The sequence below is a fragment of the Eurypyga helias genome, unplaced genomic scaffold (assembly GCF_000690775.1).
Source record: "Eurypyga helias isolate BGI_N326 unplaced genomic scaffold, ASM69077v1 scaffold7404, whole genome shotgun sequence".
Classification (NCBI taxonomy): Eukaryota; Metazoa; Chordata; class Aves; order Eurypygiformes; family Eurypygidae; genus Eurypyga; species Eurypyga helias.
In genome coordinates, this window is record NW_010248231.1 from 55,097 (window position 1) to 74,506 (window position 19,410).

The following is a 19,410-nucleotide window of genomic DNA, read 5'->3' on the forward strand; positions in this document are numbered from 1 at the left end:
ACTAGTTGGTTCCATAAAACAGCTTACTGAAGCTGCAGTGTCGTGATTGCTTTCCCTGCCACTTAAAACTCCACAGAAAGGTTGTGAGACTAGTATGTGTCATTAAGACCATCTTTAATTCATTTCATTTGTGACTTCACTTGCTTTTAGAAATGTGGGAGGTGCAGGAAACACATGTTGTGCTATTTCTCTTCTCCTTTTGGAACTAACAGGAATGAAGCATTTAACAGGGAGATGTATATGCATATTTTAGCAGTTGGCCATTTAACAAATGAACTTTCTTCCTGGTGTGTGAGGGCATCCAAAAAGAGAAAAGACCATTAAGACCATGGCTGCCGTAATGCTAAAACTGTCTAGCCAAGCAGAAATAGACTAGAGAGGTAAGAAAGTTATTCACAGACGGCTGAGACCTGCCCAAGCAAGAAGTTTACCAGCACCTTATACACTGGGGTTACCAACTCTGCTGCTTGATTATCCCACTCTCGTAAGCGAGCACATTGCAAATACCAGGAATGTGAAGACCTGCTACGGCTGAAGCCTGCACTGACTGTGCAGTTGACACCTCTCCAGCCCATCATGCAGCGCTAAGAGCACAGGCCCTAAAGAGGAACTCCTGCACCAAGGTGTGAACGCTGTCATGTTCATTTTGCACACGCTCAGCGACAGTGCAGCCAATTCAGTGGAATGTCTGTGTAGGTACATGTGTCCCTGCAGTGATAGTATGTATCCCAGATATCATCCGTTTGAAGTGACTTGATTGAAATATTCTAAGGAGCAAGCTTTACTAAATCAAACATAAAAATATATATAAGCTTGCTTGCTCAAATGTTTTCTAGCATTGGATATTGAATTGCCAACTTGGAATCCGAGTGTGAGATTTGGACTTAAATATACTTCTTGAAATTCATGCTGTTATTGAATAAAACATTGAACTAGGGGGAAAATGTCAAGAATTTTGCATAATGTTAAGGAAGAATTAATTTTAAAAATTGAAATTAGCCTGTAGCCAAATGACTTGAAAAAGTAGAACAACTTAGAAAAGAAATTTGTAAGTAACCGTGACTAACATAATACTGAGTGTGGTCTCTTTTCTCTATAATGCACGTGAATCTGAATAGTTACATTTTTTTTAAGCCTAGAAGATTGGTAGTTCCCGTTGTCTCAGTGCAGTACTGCCAAACAACAGTGTCAAAAACTGTTTGCAAGTAGCAATTCTAAAACAAATTTCAACTGCTTCAGTTGTAAAGCAGCATGTGAAAAAACAGGATTCAGTATTACGTACTGACTTGAACTGGAGGATCAGAATATGTATTTCTGAATGGCAACCCTTAAATTACAATTAATTTACTATTTTAGTTTAAAAACTATAGCATATATACAGTGATAGCTGTTACAGTAATGTAAAAGAAACAATCATTAATTAGAGAACTCTTCAGCAATTTTAAGTCTTTCTAATTTGTATGTAATTGATCAATTGAATGATTTCCAAATTTGTCTTTGGCATAATTCCGCTGAATATACTGACATTTCACAGGAGAAATGATCTTGTCCCAGAGTCTGTTGGGTACCTGGACCACCTACGTACGTGTGGGAATGAGTTAGAATGACAACCCCCTTTCTTCAAAACACTGAAAAGAGACAGTTTCTGGCCTGGTTACAGTGTGAATATCTTTCAGAATCGCTGAAATAGTTCTTTAATATATAACATGGTTTTCTGTCATAAGGGAAAATAATACTTTCTGGTAAGAATATTTGTACACTGTTGAAAAATTGCTAATTTATATAAACTTAAGAACCGTATCAGGTGTGATTACCAATGAAATTCTTAGTTGTTTTTCTGCGTTTTAGAACCCGTGTGATGACAAACGGCACAGAGATATCTGGTCTAAAGAAAAAACCTGCGATCGATTACCAAAGTTCTTGGTGGTAGGACCCCAGAAAACTGGTGAGATTTTACTGTGTTTCAGTGAGATAGGCTATGTGCAAGTCCAAGTAATTACACCGATTAATCACTTTTTACTCAGACTGTTATACAGAGATCTTGATCATCTAATAGCATTTTTTTTATTTTCAGATATCATCCAAATATAGTTTAATAATGTAAGTTACAACAACAGACAGTACACACATTGAAAATGCAGATTCAGGTGTGTGTCAGATTTTATTGGCCTTGTGTCAAAATGAGTAACACTTTGATAAAGAGATGATGAACAAGATTTTTTTCAAATGGTGTAGATTCTTAACTGCAAGTTCTTGGTTTCCTGCAAGTGTCTCGTTTATAGAAGTTTGTTATTTCATGACACTTATTTCAAGTCAAGAAGTTCCTAATGGACAGTTTGAATTGCAAGATTGCAGTAGTTTATAAATTAGCTTAATGGTTAATTTTCTTCCTTCTAATCAGAAAATTGCATATGTGCTTCCTTTCATCTTCACCAATCCACAGTAGCTACTGAGTGCAAGATTTTAAAGTTATTTTTGTGAACGTCTCATAAAAACCAATAATTATTTTTAAAATACAGTTATTAAAAGTGTGGGAAAGAGATTTCAGCACTAGCACTCCAGTTTCTGTGTTAACTATTTACAGTTCTTTAAATGTCTTCAATTTAAAAGCTGAGAAAGCACAGATTCTTAGGTGACCAGCATCCCTTCACTGAAATGAAATGGAATAAAGCTGGGTTTAGTCCATTTGTGGGTATGACCCCCCTAAAAAATTGTGTGTGGTTTTTTTATTTTTAATCTTGGCCTTTTATCCTATTTGCAGGTACCACAGCCTTGTATTTGTTCCTGATCATGCATCCTTCCATCATTAGTAACTCCCCCAGCCCAAAAACCTTTGAGGAGGTACAGTTCTTTAATAGAAATAACTACCACAGGGGGATTGATTGGTAAGATGGGTTATTAGTATAAATATAAAAGTTTATATATTGTGAACAATACAAAAATGGCATTAATGTTGGTAATGGTAACTGTTTATCTAGAGAGTGAGATATAAAATAACCTTCAGTCTCCTTCTAAAATGGTGAATTAATGCAAATGAATAACAGTCTTACTATGGAATATCATAAATGCACTAACTTTTGTGAGGCTTTCTTGTAAATTTCCATATATTAATATATGCAAAACAGAAAACAAATAATGTATTTCTCATTACACATGCCTTTGAAGTTGGGACAGTAATAGTTGTTAGTTGGATATATGGAGGCAAGAATTATGTTCCTGTTGAAAAACTTACTTATTAAGAGGAAAAAAAGGATACTATCAAGGAGAGACATTTTTTCCTTTAAATAGGATTTAGAAATAGCTGTCAGGTAGAAGGGGGAAAGGAAAAGCCTCTCAAAATGTTTTTCAAAGTTCAGGCAATTAGGAGAATGTTGGTGTCTGTGGGGTTAGCAAGTGGTGCTAAAAAGGTACGTATCACTGTTGCCATGCCCACTGCGGCTACCAGGGACTCCACAGCTACACCCGGAAGGTCATTCTTGATTTCCCTTGCTTTCAGGAAGTGCTGCAGTATAAAGCCCTACAGGATGAAAAGTGGTAACACGCTGTAGTGGCTGGGGAGCACCAGTAAAACATTATTGATATTTTGTCTTGTTTCTTTTCTTCCCACAGTTTAAAGGAAAATAATTTTCTTGCATTTGACTTTATTCATCCATAAAATTAACAGGGTGAACACTGCTACATGGTCTTAGTGCAGATATGTCAAATCCAATTTCTTTTTAAGTCACTAAGTTTTTACAGAGTTACAATTGTTGCAGGAGATTGTTGTTGCAAAGTGCGGTGAGTCAGCCAGTTATTACCCATCAAAAGATGCTGGCTGAATCACTGGAAATTAGACAGCTGACTCCTTGCTGTGGAGACTTCTGAAGTCAGAGGAGGTGATATGCAAGTGAGGTACATCAGGTGCACGCTGATGGAGACAGCTGAGGAACAGTGAGCCAGTTCTTCCACAAAATCAGTGTTTTCATGTTGCTAGAATACCACTTTGCTGCTTCTCTCATTCCTCCTGCTGCATCTGCTTCCCCAACATGCAGATACAATTTGTCTGCTAGACAGGTGCCTGATTACATTTATCTTAACACAGCACTGTTCAGAAAGTTCCCAGTGGTCAACTTACACAGAGCAGGTAGATCCTTTTGACAGGTTCTCCCTCTACAGCACCCATTTGGCTATTTCTACCTCTGTGCTACCTGCCCCACTCTCCCCTGCTGGGTTCTCACAGTTAAGTCTTGGATACTTGGAACTTCCCGTTGGTATAGTTGCTTCACTCTTCGATTTACATTCTGTCTGCCAGACAGCTCTCTCAGACCTTCAGTCTGATAGTGTGTTTTAATGCTGGCATGTAATGAGCTCACCAAATGGTAATTAGGTACAAGGTCTCTCCTCATTAGTCCATTAATTTCCTAGGATTCTTTCAAGGCAATAATATTCACAAATAATGAATTCAATTTATTTTGTGGTTACAGAGATAAAGCTCTTTCCCAGAGCTGACTCTGACTTAGTCTTTGTCCAGGCTTACATTTAGACCAAGGCTAACTACAGAAGCTGGAAAGGGTTCTTTCAGCCATTGGCAATCTCAATACTGCCATCTTGAAAGAGGTATAGATGTATATTGTAGACTTCCAGTACAGATAACAGAACAGTAAGATGAAAACTGGTATTTCTGTTCTTGAAATGAAGTCTAAACAGACTAGTCACATTTCTTTATGTAAGCATTGTTACGGATTTCTTTGACAAGTTTTTCTAAAGCCTTCTCAGCTCTGCCCTTGTGGAGTTTAACAATTGTCTTGTGAATTAGGTGCTAAGCTGCAGTCTGTCTTCAGCAGAAATGCTGCACCTAGACATTGTAACTTCTTGATATCCCACCGGATATCAAGATATCTTTGTCATTTTTCACTGACACCACACAAACTACTTTTTTTCAAATTTGCCATGTTATCAATTTGCTTTTTCCCAAAATTTGTTGTAGTGCTATATTTCATGTTAACTGTTGGAGTCCTCACTGCCTTGTACTTACTTGGTCTACTCCCAGGACTTCAGCACAACAGCATACTCACACCTTACATGCTCTAGAGCAGATGTGCCTTTAGTGTCTATTGTGTCTTTCCAAGCTGCCCTTTTTCTTTGATGTTGATGTTCTGGTAAAACATTCTGAGGTCACGCAGTCAGGTTGGGTCATTAGCAGAAATTGTTATAGCTTCCTCGTTTTCATCAAATCAGCCCTAATATTTTTGGGAAATAGAGTCCATTGTTTACTCAGTGAAATAGTACCATCTTCTCTGGTATTTGCATTAGCATTAGGCAGATATAAACAATAAACCAGCAGGGCAGAAACAGACTTTTGTTCAGTTTGATTGTCGCTGTGTTCCAGCTTTCTTACATATGGTCTGCCTGTGAGACTAGCAATAGCTGTGTAGTGTTGTAGAAGTAGTTTTGAGTGCAACTTTGAGCATATTATGCAGGGACCTGCCCATCCGTCTCTGCTTCACGTGGCATCATTTGGGTCTCTGATACGTGTTCATCCACCAGCTGCAGGTCCTCAGACCTCGAATGAATCCATAACCATCTGTGCGTAGAAAATGGCCATTTGAAGGCCAGCCTGCTTCACTTGCACATTTCTGATGACAGCTATCCATTCATGTGCCGAAGAAGCTTAAAACAATAAATTGAAAATGCTTGCTTATGTATACCTAAAAGTCGCTTGTAAGAGCTGTCTTCTCAGGGTCAGGTGTCACAGAGTTCAGTTTCTTAAAACCGCTGTAGATTCCTTCCTTGTCTCTAAGTACCTTGTAGTCAGTGCCGGTGTGCTTATGATCATCTTGTGAGATCTGTGTCTGAAAGAAAACAGCGCATGCATCAGCCTGTTCCACCCTACCAAGTCTTTGTCCTTGGCTGCAATGGTCACAATTTCAAAGCCAGCAAGAGCATGTCATTTGTATCTGAAGTCGTTCGCTTCTATGAATAGAATGAAGTCTGAACACTGGAAGAAATTTCAGTCCTTAAGCATGATCTTCAGCACAGGTTGTTTTAAATGGCATTTATTTTATCAGTACAGAGGTTAACTGAAAAGTCAAGACCAACATTTTCTATTTATTCTTTTCCCCAACAATAATGAGAAGTGGTCCAAGGGCTGTGGATAAAGAAGTCTGTATGTGACATAGGAGATTGCTGGAAATTAACTGCAACTTCATAATGGATCAGGAAAGCTCAGGAAGAAAACTAAAAGGAATACAATTCATGTTTCCACAAAAATGTGACTCTCAGAAAAATAAATGAAAAATGCAGTTACTGCTTAGAAACCTTTTACCTGATGAAGCCAGGGGGGTGGGGGTTCAGTGCATCTTCCCCACATAAACGAGCTATTTTCTCTTTTGAGTAAAACCAGTTCTGATACTGAGTATCTTCCTTCTTACGGCATCGCACTTCAACTGATGTCAGCAAAGGGCGAGGTGCAGAGAACTCATCTTCTACTTCTGACTTTGACAGGAGTTTGTTCTGACTAGAAAGTGAGAGTTCACTAGTGTTAAGAAGATGCGTGGATATTGTAACATTTTTACCCTGTTACCAAAAAATAGTTGCAAAGTCTAATCATGTGTAGTGAGAAGAAGAAAACTAGTACCAAGTCAAATATGATCAAAAACGTTGTGTAAACTTCTGTTTGCTTTTATTTGGCAATTAGGCTTTTATTTAATTGATTGTTGTAGAATAAAATATACCTAACAGATTTTTCAATCTTTGTGTGACTTTTAAGTAACTCTGATGATGCTGTTGCTTTCCTAGGTACATGGATTTCTTCCCCACTCCTTCTAATGTCACAACTGACTTCCTCTTTGAGAAAAGTGCTAACTATTTCCATTCTGAGGAAGCCCCTAAGCGAGCTGCTTCCCTCTCCCCCCCACCCTCATCGCCCCATCCGATCGGGCGTATTCCTGGTATCAGGTATGCACTTTGAAGAACACGGGCAGGCACAAATCAAGGTTTCCACCTTGAATATCCTTTTCTCTATATCCTTTCAGTATGTATGTATGTAAAGGGTTTGGATAATACAAGCTTTTATTTGTCCGTCGGTGTACCATATATGGTCACCCAAGGGCTGAGGTATCTGGCAGTGTAAACCTGAAAGTCTTTCAAAGATTAAAATACCAGAAACTACCTTTCAAAAGTCTGCCTGTAATATAAGCATGTAAAAATGCTTACTTACTCAATTAATTTATGTAACCAGCACATACAAAATTTTGTTTTAGACCTAGTTATCTAGTTGATGGTTAAAATACAAGATAGATTAAGAAATTTTTGGTTTTCTGGTCCACAGATTTCAACTGGAATTTGCCAAAATAAAGATACTAAAAATAAATTAAAAAAAAAAAATGTAAAATTCCATAGGAAACACAGCCCTTTGAAATTCTGTGACATATTTTGTGTAATCTCAGCCCTGCATCTGATCCCATAGCCTACCTGCTTTGGACAGGAGGCTTGGCTAGAATCCTGCTGAGATCCCTTCTGACCTGAATTATCCAACAATCCTCATAAATACCAGCATTCAAATTTGCCTTTCTGAATATTTACCTTGTGTAAGCTGGAAAAAGGAAACTACTAGAAACAGAGCTTCTTAGTATTTGTGTTCATATGCCCGAGTCATTTGTACAAAACCTGCCACTCAGTTTATTGGAAATAAACATTTATACGTTCCATTTTGTTATTGCTAGCATCAGTCTCTTCTGATTTCTTTTGCTACAAACAGTATTTTTGATACAAACAATCATTTATGCCAGTGTTTTCAACAAATTAATAGAGATGAGGACTTCTTAACTGTAGTAACTTTTAGTGTAAACAATCACTCGTGGCAAGGTCAGCAAGGCCAGGTCAGTAACACCAACCAGCTTAGTCTTATTTTCCCAACTTTCATGGTCTGTAAAGTTCCAGCAATGTAACTTCTTTTGCAGCATCAGCGATCACATGAAGATCCTGCAGCTCTCAAATTCAGCTTCTATCAGGTGATCACAGCTGGACCTCGAGCCCCATCAGAGCTGCGAGCTCTCCAAAAGAGATGCCTAGCACCTGGATGGTATGCTATCCATATTGAAAGATGGCTAACTTACTTCCCACCTTATCAGGTGAATAAGACTGTAATTGACAACCTAATCTTATATATAGAATATCCTAAAAGATTACCTTTGTAAAAGTCTTGTCTGCTGAACACTGATCTTCAGGTATGCTAGAGCATGTTTTAAGGCATTGATTATGACTATTCATAGCCATGTTCTGAGTAGTTGGTTGAATTTGCTAGGGCTGTCATGTGTTAGCACGTTACAGCTGAGACCTTCTTCTGCAAAACAAATCAGAACAATCATCTGGAAGCTCAAGAAACATCACTGGTGCTCCTTGAACTCTCTTGTACCCTGAACTGTCTTTAACCTACAGCTGTTTTTCCATTTGCTCATGCTTCCATCACTCTGCATCTGGCTCTTTGTCAGTAATGCTGAGGAAAAGAGAACCAGGTGTGCAGTGCTCTCTGGTCTCTTCAACATCAGATGGTCCGTCAGGGTTCCCAAAAGAAGAATTGAAGGAAAATAAAGGGAAGCTGCTCAATAATATTTCTGTCTACTCTGAGTGGTAGCAAACATCAGCTAGCATCAAGGGAAGTCAGCTGGGATATTGCCCTACTGGCATGGATTGAGAAGAGGTTTTTCCATCTGAAATGGAGATAACCACATGGAAATGGATATGCTCTAGAGGTTTAGTAACACCTTAGTTTTTAAATGCATCAGTGTCTTGACCAACTTCTTGGTCCTTTCTTCCACTAATTTCCCACTGTGTCAACCTGCATAGGCTGTGACTGTAGTAGAATAAACCTGTACCAGTGCAAGAGTTCACATGCTCTCCCGCTGCAGTCCATACTGCTTGGCTTTTAAGGCATTTCTGGCACAGTTTGGACCCCTAGCAAAAAGCATCGTGCCAAGCAATTCCAGAGCACATTTAGAAGCATAACAACATCTGTTACCATGGGGGAGTGTGGATACAACCAATTTGGTTTCCTGGGTGAGAGCGTTTAGCAACATGGATCCAGGTCATCCTGTGCCATTTGGCTTCAAGACCAGAAAGTTGTCTCTGGTTTGTATGTAATTAGCAATACAGGTAAAGCTTTTGTGTACATCACTGTGTTCACCATTGCAGGCATCACCATGTTTTTAGGTGAATTCATGTTTTGCCTAGCATGACCTTTCTGTAACTGTCAAAGCACTGGGTTACCACACTTTGGTGTTGGAAATTCATTACGTGTTGCTGCCCATAACAGTGCATCCACATATCAGAGCCTCTACTGGGACTCATTCATGCACTGAAACAGTTTGGCATGTTGGTGTTCCTGATCATCTACGTTTGGTATACGTGACTGATCCTGAATCCTTAACGTGTTCTTTGTGTTAAGACCAGTTTCCCTATGTGTCCTTGAGCTTCGAAGGATGTGTATTTATGGACCCATAGGTTTCAGTACAGGTGGCACATAAGCCACCTGAAAATTGGATCTCCCTGCAAGCTTCTGTTGGCATATAGCATGGAAATCATTAGCCTCTTTCTGGCCCTGTGCAAGATCAAGCCCCAAAAGACACACATCCTAAGCCCTGAACATCATGTGATATACAAGACCAGGCAGACAATATCTCTTGGTCAGTATCTCCTTGGTAGATTTATTTCTAGAATGGATTTTTCTGACGTTAGTGATGTGTCTGGCACTGCTCCCCACCCAGCATTTAAAGATTACTTGAGTTGAGGGAGGTTGGCTGCAAACTGAACCTTCTGTTTATCCAGGACTCACCTAGCTGAGACAAGTTGGCTGGAGTCTGCACCTTCTGTTTTCCCAGAGTGTGCCAAGGAAGCTCGGATGCATCTAGTTGGTGTTATTCTTCACGTATTTTCTTCTGGGCCAGCCTTGCAGACCTCATGAGATACACAATACTGTAATAGCATGATACTTGTATGAAATCCTCTACATTATGTTTTCATTAGCTTTTCTCCAAAAGTAATCCATGAATATTGGACAATATGCATGGTCATACAGATTTTACGCTGGATTTTACATCCCACAGTGATTGTGTAGAATGAGCCCTGGTAGCCTTATGTTTTCTCCGTAACGGACGAGGGATTAACTTGCATTGGAAAAGCAACGATACACAGTAGGCCATATCCAAACTAGTTAGCAAGTTCAAGGTACTGCTGAAGCACAAAACAGTACATGTCAGACCTAAAATCAGCTCAGCTTGAAAGTATGGCCTTATCTTAAAAAATGAGAGCCTTCCTTCACCGAAAGAGGTCTCACCCAGACTAGCTAAGGCTATCTATCATTTTTAATGCTGTGTAAATCTGGAGGTCTCCACACATGTGACTGAATTGAAGCCTTAATGTCCATTAAGAAGGCAGCAGGCATACAGTAAGTGGTAGAAGTGGCAAAAGCAAGAGTTAAGGTTCCCCTTTTCATTAGAAAAGTGGTAACAGCACACTTGTCTTACATGGCAAGAATTTGAAAATCTCAGAGTACTTTGTAAATGTGGGGTTCAGAAGTTTAGAATTTTGATTGACTTAATTTATTCTAAGTCATGCAAAAAGTCCTCTTTTGTCTGGCTACCAGGACAGATCTCTAGAGCTTTGGAAGCTCATGTCTCTTAATTGCCTGCCTGCAACTCATCGCTTCAGTGCAGTCATACAGAAGAAAAGAGGACCTAGCATGACAAACTCCCAAAAGATAAGCTCATGCTCAAGCCCTGTAGGAAATCAAGCTGATTTTCCAACAGCCATCCTTAAATGGTCAGTCTGAAGCTGAAGGATTCGGGCTGTTCCTAAGCTGTTCTCTTTGAGCTCTGCTCCCACCATAGCGACTTTTAGACACAAAATAACTCATGTATAGTGGGAGAGCAGGGACTTAATCTCTTCAGCTGTCAGCAATATTGCAGTAAAATGATCAATACGCTGTAAAGCGACTCCAAATACTTCATCTGTAGTATTTTCATTATATGTGAAGCCATCTACTTTGTAAAAATGACACCATTTAATTTTTCCACCTTGCCATACATGAAATGCCTTAGTTTTTGAGGAACTTCATGAAATTATATCTTCCTGAGATCAGGACATGAATAGATCAGTACAAATAAGAAAAAATCTTTTCCTCAGTTTCTTACAACCACCCTGAAGGTAGAGAGAGAGCATTTTTTGTTACCTGCTCCCTGGGAATGTCAGGAATTAGAATGAATTTCCACTGATAAAACTTTTTCTTACATGACTCTTTTGGGGTGGCAGAAGTGGGAAATGCACAGATATTTATCTCCGTGTGTTTTTTAAATAGTGAAGAACAAACACCTCACTCCTTTCAGATGGAAATATCCCACATTTAGGATGGTTTTTGACCTCTGTGCTGCGAAGCACTTAAGGTCTGTTTTCAAACCTGTCTTAGGAAAGCAGTGAGTTTATTTTTGGACTTAGGCAGTCATCGTGCATCTGATTGCAAGGACTTCGGGAATGAGCTACTGCTTTCTGAACAGCCTGACACTTCCCCTAATCCACATCTCCCAATGCACATGCCGTATATGGGCAATTCCAAAGACTGATCTTTCAAAAGAAAACACATTTCCTCCCTTTTGATTATGCTCTGAAACCTCATAGTCTTGAAAACCTCTACGTTTCATCCAATCCTGGAAGCAATTCTTATGATTTTAGCCTCTCTGCTTGCATGGAAATTTAAAAAAAAGCTTCAGCACTGTTTGCAGAGGGAGATTGTTGACTCATCTGCAAATCTATTTCCCCTCTCCTTTTCATCACTAAAGCATGATGGAAAGAGGAGAGTTGTTTCCAGGATGAGACACGAATGCTTCACTAATCCATTTGTGACCTTGCTTCTCTTCCAGCAGTCACAAAGACCCAAACTTGCTGCACTATCAGCGGGTCATTTGGGCGTGATAGCACATTTGATAAAATTCTTGGCTAGTGTCTGTTTCCCTGAAGCTCCACCTTCAGGGTGGCCCTGACTGAAGTGGCCACTGTGAGTGTGTATATAGTCAAGCACTCAAAAAGAAGAAAAAGAGATTACCTACCAGTACCTGGCTTACTTAGAGATGCATTACACGTTTTGGTTCTGTGTCGTGGTGACTGAACCGCAATCTATCTGCATCCCTACCTTAAGATTGCCGTAACATCTGCCTTTGTTCATGTTCTTGAAGAAGGTTTCTTAATACAGTTCTGTAGTGTTGTATGGGTTTGGAAGTAAGCTGTTTCACCTACGGAAACACATAGTTTCTGTCTTTCAGGTCATTTCCAATGACAAACTTTTCAATGTTACTCTAACATATATATGTATATGTTTGTGTCTATGAGAATTATAGGCTATTTCTCTAAACATTAATACCATTTTTCTTGGCTGGACAAATCTCACTCAGTTTCCTGCCAATATTTCATGTCTCGATCCTTCACTGCTATTTCTCTGTTGTCACAAAAGCTTCCAATTTAATATCATTTCAGATTTAATTAACATGCCATTTACCCTGCTCCCAGGTCATTAATGATGATGACAAGGAAAACTGGACCAGTTCTCATTCTCTGGGGCAGCACTCTCCATAGGATGATTAAGTTTGACAGAGGTGGAACTTCTAGTCTGAAGCTTGAAATAATGAACTTGAAATTAAACTTCCATTTATTTTATTTGTTGTAGTTGCTAATTATTGATGGACAGCAGCTGAGAACTGACCCCTCTACCGTAATGGATGAAGTACAGAAATTTCTGGGAGTCTCTCCTCATTATAATTACTCTGAAGCCCTGACGTGAGTTAATTTCATCATCATTTTCACATGTTCCTACATTCCTGAAATACCAGTTAGTCTGTAAGTAAGCTCACTGCAAAATAAAGCCTCTCATACTTCTTCTTTGAGCTGTCAGTAGGATGTATCCTTCAGTGCCTGCAAAGAACACAGTTCAGGGTTAGATTTTCCTTGAATCATCATCTGAGCCACTCAGTGTGGAGCTGGATGGTTACAGAAGTAGACTCTGACAAACAGACATAGTAGGTGTTGCTGTGTGAGAATTGCATATGAATTTTGGATTAATTGGAAGGAGTTTTATTTCCATAAGTGGAACGTGGAATGCTGACATGCATAAACAGAGAGGAAAGACAGTTAGTTTATTTTTGAGATTAGCTGCAAGACAGATTCAGTGGTATCAGTCAGGAAGGTAACACCCACTCTGTACATCATAAATACAGCTGTACACAAATCCTTTGGATTCTGACATTTAGATTTGGTTACTGTTAAAATAAGACTGACAACCTTAGGTTTACTCTTCTGAGACTTCAGTCTAAACTTGGGAGGTGCATCCTCCTTGCAGTATCTCACAGCCTTAACACTGCAAAATATTTGTTTCAGGTTTGATTCACATAAAGGTTTTTGGTGTCAGCTCCTGGAAGAAGGAAAAACAAAGTGTCTTGGAAAAAGCAAAGGTAGAAAATACCCTCCTATGGATTCTGAGGTAAACCATCATGCTCATTGCATTATACAGGGATTCAGTTGCCACACATGGGACACCACACTGCCAAAACCACAAGAAGGGAGAGAAGATAAAATTAAGTAGACGTTAATTATTTGACTACCTTTCAAAAATGAAACATTTGAGATAGCTGTGGAGTGCACAGACTTTTTTGGTTCTTCATTTCAAATGTGAAGAATTTAAGTCATTAAAAAAACAACTTTTAAAACTTGGCACCCCTTAGAAAAATAAACTTGACACCCCTGAAATTCACTTGGAAACCTGTTCCCTTTACCTGAGTGACTTAAGCAGCAGGGGCTCCACAGTGCATGTTTTTTTCTCAGTCACGATCATATATGTGTAGTTGTTTCTGGTGCCTTGTCTTTGACAGGAGTTGACCATGACAAGTCATGCAGACTCTCGTATAATCTAGTTTTAAGACCAGTTATGTTCTGTTTCTATGAGTTTTATGAAGACCTTCCCCAGACAAATGCTCAAACGAAGAAACTTCCGTCAGATCAAGTGCTGCAGCCTGTACCCAAGGGCAGTTTAGTCTCCCATTCTAGCTGTAACTTATGTTTATTCTGCCCTGCATTCCCATTTCATTTAGCCTGACTAAAAGGCAAATAAAAACTCCCAGCTTGAAGAGCGATTAATGTGGCAAGTAAGCTGGGTTTTCTTTCTCACAGTAAATTATAATTAACTTTACATCAATAGAATCATACTGCTCTAAAATCATTGGGTTACTGTTGATTTTTCAACTCTGAATACTTTTGAAAATGGGGTTACATACGTGCTTACATACAAAGACATTTTAGAAGCTTTGGTTTCAATCACACTTCAGTAAATTCAAAGTAATGGAATCAGCTTTGCTGCGATTCTTAATTTACGTGACCGAGTGGAATCTCAGATCCCTTGCTTTGGCTTCAGTGTTCATTTCGTACAACCTTTGTTTCTCTTGAAATTACCTTTTACAGTTCAGCTCCTAACTGAAGAGCTTAAACTTGCATGCAGTAGCATAAACCAATCTAAATTGCATAAAAAAAAGTAAAGTTTTGACACAGGTAAAACAAACTTTGAAACCTAGAATTCACAGCAACTGCAGTACAGCATTTCATTAAATAAAAATACGTCCTTTTGTATCCACCAGTGCAGGGCTTTTCTGTCAAGCTACTACAGAGATCACAATGTGGAACTGTCAAAACTCCTACACAAACTGGGACAACCCCTGCCATCGTGGCTGAGACAGGAGCTACAGAAAGTAAGATAGCATTGAAAAAAGGCTGTTTGAAATCTCCCTTCCACACTTCAGTCAACATACCTAAAGTCTCCAGTAGCTACCAGAAGGTCTTGTAAAATATACCTCTTCCAAAAAGAGCAAAAGATAGAAATTATTTCCATATGCTGGCATGTGGATGTGAAAATACATGTGTTTCTTAGAGCTCTGATGGGACTGATCTTTCTCATAAACATTTCTGGGCCTGTGGACTTGTGGACAACTGTGCACCTATGTGGAAGTTATTTGCAACTGGTATAAGCTTCAGAGATACATGACCTGTCCAATTCCATGGTAAATATTTACATTTTTGTATATCAGTTAAAAGTATTGTGTCTCATGTAGGTTTTGTAGCCCATTGTTAGACTGCTGACAGTTTTTCTTACTATTTGAGTATTGTCTTGCATAAAGTAGGAAAACTTAATGTAGGACCAAAATGCCAATTGTACTTCTGCCTTTGGAATCAGTTTGCCAATACCCAAAGTATATACTAACAAGGGTGAGAAGTACAGTTACCATATATGATTTAGCTGTGCACAGCAAAACAATACACAGAACAAAATCTGGAAGCCACAGGCAAAAGGAATGTAGAAAAAACAGACGTATAAAACACCGCCTGTGATTATAGCGTGTAACAACAAACCCTTGGGGTAAGGGCCTTTGTCCGTAATTACTGTGTCTGATTTTGTACTGACTAAAGTGGCAAAATACAGAATATAGCCGTTATCTGAACAGAAATCTAATTGGACATGCGAAGCACAAATGTTGCAGTATAATCCTTATGAGCAGTATAACACCTGTGATCCAGACTGAAGCAGTGCAAAGAACAGGCTTTCACTCCGGGCTTCTGCGGGCAGCCGGATCCAGCTACTGCACGCTGGGCTTACATTGCTGTGAATCAGGTGTGACTCCACTGAAAGGAATGAAAAAGTAATGAAGAGCAGAAACAGATCCATACTTGGGTTGCCTGAATTTGCACCACTATTTTTTCCTGAATTTATTTGCCATCAATCTATGCTTTGTGTATTCCAAGATCCCCCAACCTGATCAAAATCATTAGCATCTTTCAGTAACCTTCACTTTATGTCAGCTGCAAAAATCTAAGATTTCCAGGTGAAAATACTGGCTCTGGTTCCAGTCATTTTAAACCTGTTTGGTATTAAATACTAGGAGTAAGCTTTAGGGGAGAAAAAAACCCCACATTGTGTAATCATGGTAGAAAATTACACTCTAATCATGGAAAATACAGATATCCAGCCTTATGTTGATGTGATACATTTCAGTGCTATAGCTCGCAACGCATCAGTTCAGATGTGAGATAAATTCTAATTAACGATACTTAAAAGTTGAGAAAGATGATCAAGGAAAACTTCAGCTGAGTATGGCTTTAATGTTTCTCTACTGAACTTTGGCTCTCAGTGTTTCTAAAGGCATGAAGAGGTAGGGAAAACAAAAGAGAACGACAGCACTAAGTGCAATGCCTTTTATAGCAGCTCTGTAATGTTACCTTAATTCGGTTTAGGGTGAATAGTTAAAAACATGCATCAAATGGTGGAAAAACTGTATGTCTCAGTGCTGTTTTATGACATCAATGTAATCATATAATTTAACTTTCAAGGTAATGGAATGGAAACCAGTCTGTTATTCCCTAAATAGAAAACCGATGTTGAGATCCTTACTGTCCCTCTAACTGGTAATCTTTATTTATTGATTTTGTCTATGTAATACTTGGTTTTGATAGGCCTGTAAAGAAAAAAATATAGACAAATTTGCTGTATATAACAATATTCTTTACGCAGCACATTTTTGCTAAGGGAATATGCATGATTAATGATGAGGACCTACTAGAGTAGACATTTTTTAAGATGAACATCTTCATTATTTATTAGACAGAATGAGAATTTTCATTTCGCTTTATATATTCACTGACATATGGATTCATCCCAAAAGCTGACTTGTCTTAGAATGCTTCTTATTTGATAAAAGAAACACTCTGGATTGTGAACATCTGTAAAAGCAAATACTCTGCATGCTATGGACAGCTCATGCATCCTGCAAGCGTCTGTATGAATTTGTAACAACTAAATTGAATAACTGGAGAAAATACCTGGGGTTTTCATCCTGGCATGATTGATCTTACCTTTGATGTAATCTGATGTAGCATCACTCAAACATTTTTAAAAATCTGCAGGGATTGTGCAAAGCTCCTGTTTTGTGCACTGCTGCCTCAGTTACTCTGTGTTCCTCGGTGCAGCAATTATAAAATAGAAGAAAATAGGAAAGACCCTGGGCACTATCGTGCCTGAAATTTTCGTGGTGAGAGGACACTCTGCACGTAACTTGAGTGCCTCCTCCGTGCAGGAAGAATGGGTGTCAGCCACATTCATAGTTCATTCTTTGTTTTCAAGAACTCCCTTCCAGTCTCTCTCTGGGAAATCAAGGCCCCCGCAGGATGAGAGTGAGTGGGCAGTCAAGGACAGTGCTGACAGGGACATGCACATCGGTCGCATTGTCCCTCCAGAAGTTTTTCAGCCAGCAAGGTGGCCTGTCTCAGATCTGTGAACTACTTCTGTGAAGTCTTCTCTGAGGTACAGCAGAGAGCCCCCCGAGTTGTTGGGGATCTGGTGAAACAGCCCCACAGCAGTCACTGTGCCGCACTGGGAGGATAACCCCACGCATGCCCGGCCTTGGCCTTGGGGGGACTAGGCTTGGTTTGGCAGTGAAACACAAAGCTCAGCCTCCGGGAAGGAGTGCCATGGTGACTCAAGTCCTGATGAGGAACAGCAGGGTGGAGCTCTCCTGTTGTCCCAGTGCCCTTCCTAAGGAGGGAGCTGGGAGCAGAATGAATGCGTTCCTGGGGATGTCTTCAGTGGATTCCTGTGGTAGCTTTACCTGAGTCAGTACTATGAACAAAGTAGCTCAGCCTTTTGGTCCTGGAACTTGCACCTGAAAGTGCGTGATCTTGACTTGGCGTAAGTCAAAGCTCCTGTTGAGATGCAGCTGTTAAGCACTAGCATCTCTGGAAAAGGTGCTTTGGGATTAGCTGCTTGTTCACTAGGGCTAGCCTGGACACAAAAGCAAGAGAGAGGTAAAGGCAAACTCGTGATGCTCTTTGCAGTTCTGAATTTTTGATGTTTGCTTATAACTTGCTTATACAAAGCTGGCATGACACCACACTTTTTCCCCCAGACTATTCTATTTAAATATGTTCTTGCATTTAATAGGGGACTTTAAATAACAGAATGACTTAATGTGCTGTCAGCTTGAAGAATGGTCTGAGCAAAGCATGCAGACAACAGCGAGATGTGTTGTTCCCCAGATCAGAGGATGCACATGAGTACAGCTGAGTAAGCGAGTCATTCATGACATAAATCACAATGAATTATCTAAGTTTAACCTCTTCTGTCACAGCTTGCCTACAATCAGTGTTTGATTTCCAGAAATAGGCTATCAGTATTAACACTCTTAAAAAATACTGATTCATTACAGTGAATTTGTATTTGCTAGCCAAAGTCAGATGTTCTATTGCAGTTGGTAACACAGCCATAGTTTCTGTTCCCCTGGTAGATAACTGCACAAGCAATTTCTTTAGCAACTCCTTGATTATGTGAGCTTCACCTTTATTTTCATCAATATGATTCTGAAATTTGCCTTCTGCAGACATCCTTGCCATCAGAAATCAGTGTGTGATTATGAGCAGAAGGTGACTGTTAGGGGGGGTGGAGACACAGAGCCAGATACGAAATCACTTAAATATTTGAGCAAACATTCCTGAAAATACTGTGATATTTTCCCAGTTCTACTTGTGCAGAAAGAACTAGTTTCAATGATTTGCAGACTATCTTGTACAGAATGTCCTTTTTCATTGCTTAAAAATGTGAAACTTCCTCAGGAAGAAATTAAATAGATATTTCAGTGTTTATAGATGTAATACTCTTGTCATTCACATTGAATGAAAATTGCTGGAAACATTTTTCTCCAAGTTTTTTAAAATGAAAAATAGCTATTATTCTGATAGTGGCATGGTATCTGAAGTGCAACAATAAACTCTGCTAAGAAAATGTGGCTCTGTGTGGAAGTGATTTTTATGTTCACAGAAGTTGTCCTTTTCCAGGTTTGTTAGCAGCTATTGCAGCTTGACACAGAGCTACAGCACAGTCCAGGAGCATGGGAGCAGCATGAAATGTTTACAGAAATGAAAAATATTGCTTACTGTCTCTGTGAGTGAATATTACTGCTTTATGCAGCTGCTCGTTTTACTGCTTTTGCTTCCTGCTTACTTTTTATTTTTTGTGCCAGAAATTGCTAATGTGCTGTAGAAACATTTCCAGAGCTTTGCTATTTTTAAGATAACAAGCAGACTTTATTCATATTATTTGCCTTGGGGATTCAACAGTTGTGCCAATGCATCAGCCTACACAGACATGAGAAAACCTTTCTTTGGAGAAACCTCTAAAGATGGTGTGAACGTCCAAAGAAAAATTCACTGTTACCAACAAATTCAGAACAGGACAGGGAAGTGTACTATCTAGCTGGGCAAAAGCTGCTTAATATCTTCATAGAGGTGTAGAAAACAGGAAACCTATGTTAACAAAACATTCTGTTCATTATAGAGAAACGATGTGACCTGAATTTA

General features: G+C 39.3%; 1 protein-coding gene across 1 annotated transcript in view; it reads left to right on the forward strand.

Annotated features, from left to right (window-relative positions):
* The window catches only part of LOC104509145 (bifunctional heparan sulfate N-deacetylase/N-sulfotransferase 3-like), a 62,554-nt gene extending 47,786 nt beyond the window's left edge, over positions 1-14,768 (forward strand). The window contains 8 exon segments of the mRNA XM_010150987.1: positions 1,849-1,945; positions 2,762-2,885; positions 6,778-6,890; positions 6,893-6,936; positions 7,941-8,111; positions 12,692-12,801; positions 13,399-13,501; positions 14,649-14,768. Coding sequence (XP_010149289.1) covers positions 1,849-1,945; positions 2,762-2,885; positions 6,778-6,890; positions 6,893-6,936; positions 7,941-8,111; positions 12,692-12,801; positions 13,399-13,501; positions 14,649-14,768 — 882 coding nt within the window.
* Positions 14,769-19,410: the final 4,642 nt, after the last annotated feature.